Source organism: Cebus imitator, unplaced genomic scaffold, assembly GCF_001604975.1.
Source record: "Cebus imitator isolate Cc_AM_T3 unplaced genomic scaffold, Cebus_imitator-1.0 Scaffold61, whole genome shotgun sequence".
In the NCBI taxonomy this organism is placed as follows: domain Eukaryota; kingdom Metazoa; phylum Chordata; class Mammalia; order Primates; family Cebidae; genus Cebus; species Cebus imitator.
Genome location: NW_016107376.1, coordinates 7,678,013 through 7,687,500, shown reverse-complemented (window position 1 = coordinate 7,687,500; position 9,488 = coordinate 7,678,013). Strand labels below are relative to the sequence as shown.

At 43.4% G+C, this 9,488-nt stretch overlaps 2 protein-coding genes across 3 annotated transcripts in view; one reads left to right on the top strand and one right to left on the bottom strand.

Annotated features, from left to right (window-relative positions):
- SEC61A2 (SEC61 translocon subunit alpha 2) overlaps positions 1-9,488 on the top strand; it is a 53,787-nt gene that overhangs the window by 42,222 nt on the left and 2,077 nt on the right. The window lies entirely within an intron of this gene.
- NUDT5 (nudix hydrolase 5) overlaps positions 1,986-9,488 on the bottom strand; it is a 23,163-nt gene continuing 15,660 nt past the window's right edge. For both annotated transcript variants that reach the window (XM_017529865.1, XM_017529866.2), the window contains exons 6-10: positions 8,042-8,137; positions 7,084-7,185; positions 4,965-4,973; positions 4,782-4,835; positions 1,986-2,226 (exon numbers count right to left, since the gene is read on the bottom strand). In XM_017529865.1, coding sequence (XP_017385354.1) covers positions 2,117-2,226; positions 4,782-4,835; positions 4,965-4,973; positions 7,084-7,185; positions 8,042-8,137 — 371 coding nt within the window. In that variant the 3' untranslated portion in view covers positions 1,986-2,116. The remainder of the gene's footprint in view (positions 2,227-4,781; positions 4,836-4,964; positions 4,974-7,083; positions 7,186-8,041; positions 8,138-9,488) is intronic.

The window sequence follows — 9,488 nt, the reverse complement described above, 5'->3', positions numbered from 1 at the left end:
AGTAGAGACGGGGTTTCACCATGTTGACCAGGATGGTCTCGATCTCTTGACCTCGTGATCCACCCGCCTCGGCCTCCCAAAGTGCTGGGATTACAGGCTTGAGCCACCGCGCCCGGCCCATACTTTCTTAAGTATAGTATCTCTTATTTAGCTTATGCTTACAAAGCCAAATAATTACAGGGGCAAGGCAGATAAAGGCAGGCAGGACATTAACAATAGCTCATTGGAGAACATCTCCCAAGGGCCCCAGACCACTGTTACCATAAAAACATCTACCCAATGTTGTTATGCCAATTTTTTGGTGGAAATAAGGCTTTTAATACATAGGAAACCTTCAGTTTTTAAATGCAGGGCAGATTTTTAAACAGTGCCAGCTGGACTGCCAGTTCTCAAACAGACTCAATTTCCGAAGCACAACTTTCTCACATTTATAAAAAAAAATAAATGGCATTTAGAGATACATTCTAGGATTTGGTTGTCACATCTAAGTTGCACTCTTAGGAAGAAGGGAAGGACAAAGGTCAGCTGCAGAGGTCATTCCTGTGGGGAGTAGCTGGGGAGGAACTGGGCAACGTGGAAATACTGGGCTGTGCCCATCTCCAGATGCCATCTCTCGGTTTCCCTTACAGGATGTGGCCTTGAGAGCTCAAGAAAGGGCTAGAGCTTTGGAGAATCACAATGCCTGTGATTGAAATCAGGATTTAAAAAAGGGTTAGAGGCATCAGGGAAGGCTACCATTATAGGAAGTAGTTGGATCTTAATTTTCACATGTATAGGGCTAGATAACTTCATCTATAAAGTTCTATATTTCCATATTTGTTAACTTTAAGAAGACCAGCGTAAAGATCTTAGAGTTTCACTCATAAAAGTATCTTTTATGAGCCTGTGGACAAATCGATGACATCATAGCATTCTGGCATTAGCACCCTGATTTTATCTAGACAACCCTTTTATATGATTCTCGGGGCCTGGCTTACCCGCCGGATCCAGGCTAGAAACATGACTTATGGCTGGATGAGAATCATCCTGAGACTTCCGTGGGGCCAGACTGAAGAGTCCTGGAAAATCATGGAGGTGCTGGAGGCCAAAAAGTCAACACAAAAAGAGCTAAACTCACTTAAGAGGGTAAGAAAATAGCCCAGGAACACGGGGAGAACTGCTAGATGACAGTTTCAGGCATGGGAACCAGAGTCAACCTGCACTTCTTGCTCTGAAGTACTCTGTATTGGGTTTCAGGTACTGGCTAATCTTGCTGGTCCTGTTGATGGTTTAACATCAAGATAATAGTGCACCAAACCATGTCAGTCTTAAAGATTTGTTTTCAAAAACTTTTAGTAGTCTTTGAGGTAAGGATGGGAAAAGAGATCCTAAAGTATATGCAGAAGCCTGAGGGATGGCCCTGAATTCTCATTAGTCTTCTAGCTTTGGTGTACTGAATGGAATCAACCATTTTCCTTACTTAAAAGCTGGTTCAGCTTTCAGTAAATAGGTGGACTTAAAACTAGTAGAGGATTCTATTGAATCTTACCCTATTTGTATTCAACTATCCTAGCTGAATTGTGCATAGTAAAAATTCAGTTAGAAGAAGCCAAAAAGTCCTTTTTTTCTTTTCTTTTTTTTTTTTTTTTAATTAACTTGATGGCAGTCATCATCATTGGCACTTTTTTTCTTTTTAAAGCTATTTTTAACACTAATGGAGTACACGGTTATTTGCATACCCAGCTATAGAATTTTTTATATTGGGGGTTGAGGGTGGAAATACTTGAGCTAATTGGGAACTTAGGTCTGTTTTCCCATACAAATACCCCTGTCTACCAGTCTAGACTAGAAAAGTAATTGAGTTGTCATTAACTGCTGTTGAATTTTAAAAAGTTGGAGTAAACGTACTTGCATTTATATTGTTTTTCGTTAATTTTGGCTGGAGTTTAACGAATTTAAAAGGTTACACAACCTACCTGTAATTACAATTCCATACCACAACCACATGCATTCTGTGCTGCTTTTATTTTATGAAAAAGCTAATTTCAAATCTACATTAAGCTAAGTTGAAGACAAAGTCTTAGTGAAGAAGGCCTGGTGGTCTCGTTTACAGAAGTGGCCAGCGTCATCTTTAGCCTTAAAATTTCAGGAAGGGCACTTCAAATGGCTTTGCATTTGCATGTTTCAGCGCTAGAGCGTAGGAATAGACTCTAGCATCCACTGTAACATGTTCTTCAGCTACCAGAGCTGTGGAAAGTAAAGAAAACATCTTAGTTCATGCCGTTAATGAAGGACAAAACATCTTATTCAGTCAGTATTTGTGGAGTAAGTACTATATACCAGTTCCTATGCTAGATGCTGGTGATACATTTTTTTTTTGCCTGTAAGGATCTTAGTCAAAGAATAAAGACTATAAAGGCCAGATTACATTCCTAGCAGGAGAAAAGAACATCAGGCGTAATGATTTTATGTGTTAAAACGGCAGAGTTGGAAGTTTATAGAGCCAGTCACTATACCTAATTTATAGCTGGGGTAGGGATCTGCTATTCTGAAACTAGATGGGGATGATTATATAGGATCTTAACTTAGGGATTCACGTGTCTTTTCCGCCGCGAGGGGATACAGAATCTCCCCTGGCAAGTTAAATGGTGTGCATGTTAGGACTGGAGGTAAACTACCAAGAATGAGGTCTCAGAACCTCGTTACCACGGGCTTTCATTAAAATTTCTGTTTCACTCAGATGGAGGCTGCCAAATGTAAAATCAGCCTCGTTTCCCTAGCTACTTTCTTGGGAACAAGCTTGGGGACATCGGCAGACAGGGAGCATGTCCTATTTACCTGGGCACAGCAGGTGCTTGGTAACTAGTAGATGCTACTCTTTGTAGCAAATTGATTTTTTTTTTTTTTTTTTTTTTTTGAGATGGAGTCTCACTTTGTCCCCCAGGCTGCAGTGCAGTGTCACGATCTTGGCTCACTGCAACCTGCGCCTCCTGGGTTCAAGCAATTCTCCTGCCTGAGCCTCCTGAGTAGCTGGGACTACTGGCACACACCACCATGCCCAGCTAATTTTTTTGTATTTTTTTTAGTAGAGATAGGGTTTCACCATGTTGGCCAGACTGGTCTGGAGCTCCTGACCTCAAGTGATCTGCCCACCTCGGCCTCCCAAAATGCTGGGATTATAGGCGTGAAGACCGTGCATGGCCAGCAAACTGATCTTAAAGTACGCTACCTTCCTTGTGACTTCTCAAATGTTGCTTGTTGAATAAACGGTTTGCTATGTTTTGATTGTACTAAAGCTAGCCAATTCGGTTCTTTTATCCCTCCTCCTTTAGAGTCATAATAGCCCTCTCTCCACCTCCCATCTCTTACTCTATTTTTTCTCCCTCTTCTAAGACCAAAAGGGAAGTGAAGTTAGTTAGGTGGAAGGGAGAAGGACGACTATTTAAAAAGGATATTCTTCTACTAAAAAATAACTATGCACGGCATTTCACGCTTGCCTACAGCATCCTACTTTTTACATACCTCCTCAGAAGGAGGGGCTATTATTGTTCCTGTTTTATGAAAACAGCTGAGAGAGGCTACAGAACCTGTTTGACATGATAGCTGATTATGGTCAGCAGAGCCTCAAACCGAGCTGGCCTGTGGCTCCTAGCTGCACTGCCTGTATTGACTGCCATGGCTTTCTCTAAATACTTACCTGATAAATTATTGTGTCTCTTCAGTCTGATTGCCTAACTCTAGCTTTGAGCTGTCAAGGTGGCCTTCACCTTAGGTCTAGTTTTTAGAAAGGTGGAACAGGAGTGGAAGCTGTCTAGGGATCTGAAATCTGATTTTATACAAAGAAATGACAGCAGCCTTTGAAAGATCTATTCCAATTTTCAAACAAACAACAGACATTTCAAAACCAGGCGCTCTGCTTATTAAAATTGTAAGCCACTGATGCTCAGGGAAAAGCTTAAGAAGCTGGTCCTAAAGCTTCAGGTCAAACAGTGCTTCAGGTCACATTTGAAGTAATCATTTAAAAAACAGTAGAAAAGTCATGTATCAATTACATAAAACACTTAGACCCAATAAAATATTCACACGATGAAACATGTCTGCTTCTGTATGGATGAGTGAAAAGGGATTTAGCAGCCAGGTCAGAGGCGCTCCTTGATGGGCCCATGCCATGTCTCCATACAGTATCTCCTCTTGTGGTTTTATCAAAGGACTTCTCTCCCCTTAAGCTTACTTACTGTTTACAAAGTCCCTAAAAGGTGGGCTAGCCAAGAATTATACGATGGATCAACATGACCAGCGATTTCAAAGGGCCACACAGCTAGTTTGGTTTATACGTGAAGAACATATCACACCGAGTATACTGGAGCTACCTCAAGTATTTGTGGAAGGAATATTGTCAATTTCTCCTTAAACTTATACCCTCCACAAAGGACCATCCGTTGTACTAGCGTAGTTGAGGAAAAGCTAACGGTCTATCTACCCACACCTTTGCGTTGCTATGGATTGAAGGTTTAAAGTGGAGAATCGTTTTGGCAACTCAGCAGCAATGTCATCTGGACCGTTCTGCAGGAGAAAAAGCCCCTACCAAAAGCTTGCACTTGAATGCTTTGCTCCTGTTTTCACCCTCTGTGCCACTCAGAAAGGAAAATTAGTAGTGGTCAACTGCAGTTTTACAAGTTTCTAGGCATGTGACTAGTGATACAGAAAAGATAAAGAAATGGAGTTATATTTAGAACCCAATTTGCTGGGATAGGAATGGGGAAAACCGGAGAAAGCTGGGTGACGGTCTGGAGAATGCTTACCATCAAGTCTCTGCAGTAGATCATTCTTGGGTAAAGAAATGACTTCCACAAATTCTAAACAGACAAGGTGCAAGTGAAAACAAAGCTAATGTCAAGAGCCTACCAAAACAACCCAAAATGTGTGCAGCCATTACCACTACACTAAACCACACATGCTCGGCCACCAGGAATTGCAGAACGTACCTCCATCCCCTGGAAATAAACAGAAGGAGAACATTTCAGCAAAGCCTGGAGTGGTCACATTGGAAGACTTTTATGCAAGACGCATCAAAAAGGCTTTGAGAACTTCACAGAAACCTGGGTCTCTGCTAATGTAATTTATATACATTGTTAGTACGAAGTTCTTCTCCATGTAATGTTTAGGAGCAAAATTTAAAGCATATTCTATGTGTAATTTTAATAGATATGAATCTGCATACTATGGTAAAATATACAGAACATATAAAAACTTACCATTTGAACCACTCTGAAGGTACAATTTAGTGACAGTAAGTAACATTCAGAATGGTACGCAGCCACCACCAGTATCCATCTCCAGAACCTTTCACTACCCCCAGCGGAAACTTGGTATCCATTCAACACCAATTCTCCACTCCTAACAGCCTTTACTGTCTTTCTCTATCAGTTTGTCCATTCTGGGCACCACACCTAAGTAGAATCACAATATTTGCCCTTCCGTGTCTGGCTTATTTCACTTAGCACAGTGTTTTTAAGGTTTATCCATGTTGTCGCATGTTTCATTTTTTATGGTAGAAGAACATTCCAGGATGTGGGTGTGTGCCTGCATGCATGTGTGTGTGTGTACCACATTTTGTGTCTGCATGTGTGTGTGTGTGTGTGTGTGTGTGTGTGTATACCACATTTTGTGTATGCAATTCATCTCTTGACAGACACTTGGGTTATTTCCACAGAGGCTGCCATGAACACAGACACACAAATATGAGTCCTTGTTTCAATTCTTTTAGGTATAGACTTAGGAGTTGAAGTGCCAGGTCATAAAATATTTCTAATATTCATAAAATATATCTAATATTCTGAGGAACTGCCAAACTTTTCCACAGTGTGTCATATGTATATTTGCAGTTCAAAAATTAAGATTTATTTATACATTTATGGGAGACAGGGTCTCACTCTATTGCCCAGGCTGGAGTGCAGTGGTGTGATCTTGACTCACTGCAACCTCCACCTCCCGGGTTTATGCAATTCTTCTGCCTCAGCCTCCTGAGTAGCTGGGAGAAGAGGTGTGCACCACCACACCCGGCTAATTTTTGTATTTTTTGTAGAGACAGGATTTCACCATGTTGGCCAGGCTTATCTCGAACTCCTGACCTCAAGTTATCTGCCCACCTCAGCCTCCCAAAGTGCTGAGATTACAGGTGTGAGCCACTACGTCCAGCAAAAATTAAGACTTAAAATTAGTTGCAGTGGGATACTGAAACATAAATATGTACAACTGAAGAGGATAAGAAATTAAAGAACATCACTGATACATTAACAATTACTTAGGCCTTTTTTTTTGAGAGACAAGGTCTCCTTCTGTTGTGGAGTGGCACCATCATAGCTCCACCAACTCCTGGGCTTAAGTGACCCTCCTGCCTTAGCCTCCAGAGCAGCTGGGACTACAGGGGAACTTATGCCATTCTTTTTTTTTTTTTTTTTTTTTTTTAGAGACGGAGTTTCCCTCTTGTTACCCAGGCTGGAGTGCAATGGCGCGATCTCGGCTCACCGCAACCTCCGCCTCCTGGGTTCAAGCAATTCTCCTGCCTCAGCCTCCCGAGTAGCTGGGATTACAGGCACGCGCCACCATGCCCAGCTAATTTTTTTGTAGTTTTAGTAGAGACGGGGTTTCACCATGTTGACCAGGATGGTCTTGATCTCTTGACCTCGTGATCCACCCGCCTCGGCCTCCCAAAGTGCTGGGATTACAAGCGTGAGCCACCGCGCCCGGCCCAACTTATGCCATTCTTACAATATACGTGAAAACAGAAACCAGGGTGGATTGAAGTTTCTCACTGTTCACTACTGAAGCCTGCAGCTCGTGTTAGTAGGTGGGGATACACTTCATACAGAAAACAGGGAAATAGGTCATTTAACTTTTTCTACAAAGCATAAAGACCAATTAAGTGGTAAAAGAAATATGCTAAAAAACATGATTAGGCAGAGACAATAATACTGATGAAGTCTGTTGGAAAGCTGATTCTTTCCATGAAAGACTACATTCTTTTACTAAATTAAACTAGCAGCAAGTTCCAACACACTCAGCGCAACCGCACCACCTTCAACATGGCCAATGCACACGTACCTGGCTTTGGCTTGGGCCTTAGGTTTTCGGCATCATCTCCGTTAATGGTTACTGTCACAATGTGTGTGGTACAGTTCGTCAAGCCTGGGTCCATACAGACAGCTGTGGAGAGAAGGGACAGATGCCTCAGTCCCTTTGTCTTTTGTTTTGCTACTAATCTTAGGAAGATGGGTCTCGCAGCTCAGAGTGGACGTGGAACTGATGTAGGAAAACTAGCTCTCACATTGGGTCAGCAGACCTACAGGCTGCAAAGCATTTGGGTACCCACACTCTCCCCAGAGCTCCCAGTACTGACAAATTGTAAAATCTCTTTACCACATCAAATTGAAAATTATTGGTGGCTCACACCAGTAATCCTAGCACTTTGGGAGGCCCAGTGACGAGGGTGGCACAAGGATGAGGTGGGTGAGCAGTAAAGCTCAGGGTGTGGGAAATTCCAAAAGACTATTTTATTTATTTATTGAGACAGAGTTTCACATCATTCTTACTGTCCAGGCTAGAGGGCAGTGGCTTGATCTCGGCTGACTGCAACCTCTGCCTCTTAGGTTCAAGCGATTCTTCTGCCTCAGCCTCCCGAGTAGCTGGGATTACAGGCATGCACCACCATAACCCAGCTAATTTTTGTATTTTTAGTGGAGACAGGGTTTCACCATGTTGGTCAGTCTGATCTTGAACTCCTGACCTCAGGTGATCCACCTGCCTTGGCCACCCAAAGTGCCGGGATCACAGGCATGAGCCTCCGCGCCTGGCCAAAAGAGAATTTAATTTCATTAATTTTCCCCCAACTTCAGGCCCTTCTGCCTCCAATTTCCTCCTGGGCAGGGAGACTCACTTATACTTGGTAACCAATCCTAATCTATGATTTCTCTTCAGTGAATTCTCAGCATAAAGAATACCCAGATAATCCCTTCCCACCCTGAGGAGTCTATTGCTTGGTGAATTTTCAAGCAATACCAACCTGGAGAACATTCGGCAACGTCCCCTTTGTAGCCAGTTTCTTCCTCAAGTTCCCGAAGAGCAGCTGCTTCTGGGGTTTCACCATCATCTATGAGACCTGGAAGTCCAAAGCATTGGTGTATGGGAGCAGGAAGTCTAGTTTTCTTTGAACCCCTCATTCTACTAACGCAGCGGGTGCTGCACTACGTTACAAGAATCAGAGCACTGTGAAAAGTGGTCTTGCAGAGAAACCTAAGGATTGGAACTTTTTTTTTTTTTTTTTTAAGATGGAGTCTTACCCTGTTGCCCAGGCTGGAATGCAGTGGTGCGATCTCGGCTCACTGCAACTTCCACCTCCCGGTTTCAGGTGATTTTCCTGCCTCAGCCTCCCGAGTAGCTGGGACTATAGGTGTGTGCCACCATGCCCGGCTAATTTTTGTATTTTTAGTAGAGGCTAATTTTGCATTTTTAGTCTCGCCATGTTGGCCAGGCTGCTCTCGAACTCCTGGCCTCAAGTGATTCATCCACTTCAGCCTCCCAGAGTGCTGGGATTACAGGCACAAGCCACCATGCCCAGCCTGGAATTTTTATAGAAACAAAAAGGCAAAAGAATAAAACTCTGGGCAGATTGATAAGGTTCTGGTGGCATCACCCAGTCCTCCTATTCAGACCCAGATCCTTCCCGACCATCTCCACACTGCTCTGCACAATATGGGCAGCATCTGAGAGGAGCTGTGACTTGGTGGTGGCCGAATGGCATAGGCTTGGGAGCTTGCTGTGTGTCTGCAGCACAGGTAGCCTGTTCATATTCTGCTTCCTGACATGGAGGATGCTGACAGCATCACCTATCTTGTCTTCCTCCCTCATAACAAAACACTGAGGCCTGGCAATAGAAGGTCAGAAAGGAGCAAAATGAACTGGTGAAGGTTAGGGGATGCCCATGGCCACTGTGAGGAGTGAACAGAGAGGCAAGGAGGAGAAAGGGAGCATCAATGTAGACTCTTTTTCCTGGAAGGAATTAAAAAATACAATGAAAAACTGGCTGGGCATGGTGGCTCACACCAGTAATCCCAGCACTTTGGGAGGCTCAGGCAGGGGATCACTTAAGGCCAGGAGTTTGGGAACACCCTGGTGACACAGCAAAACCCCATCTCTACAAAAACCTTAAAAACTAGTTGAATGGGCTGAACATGGTAGCTCATGCCTGTAATCTCAGCACTTTGGGAGGCCAAGGCAGGTGGATCACAAGGTTGGGAGATAAGACCATCCTGGCCAACATGGTGAAATCCTGTCTCTACTAAAAATACAATAATTAGCTGGGTGTGGTGGCATGTGCCTGTAGTCCCAGCTACTCAGGAGGCTGAGGCAGGAGAATCTCTTGAACCAGGAAGTCAGAGGTTGCAGTGAGCTGAGATCACGCCACTGCACTCCAGCCTAGCAACAGAGCGAGACTCCTTCTCAAAAAAAAA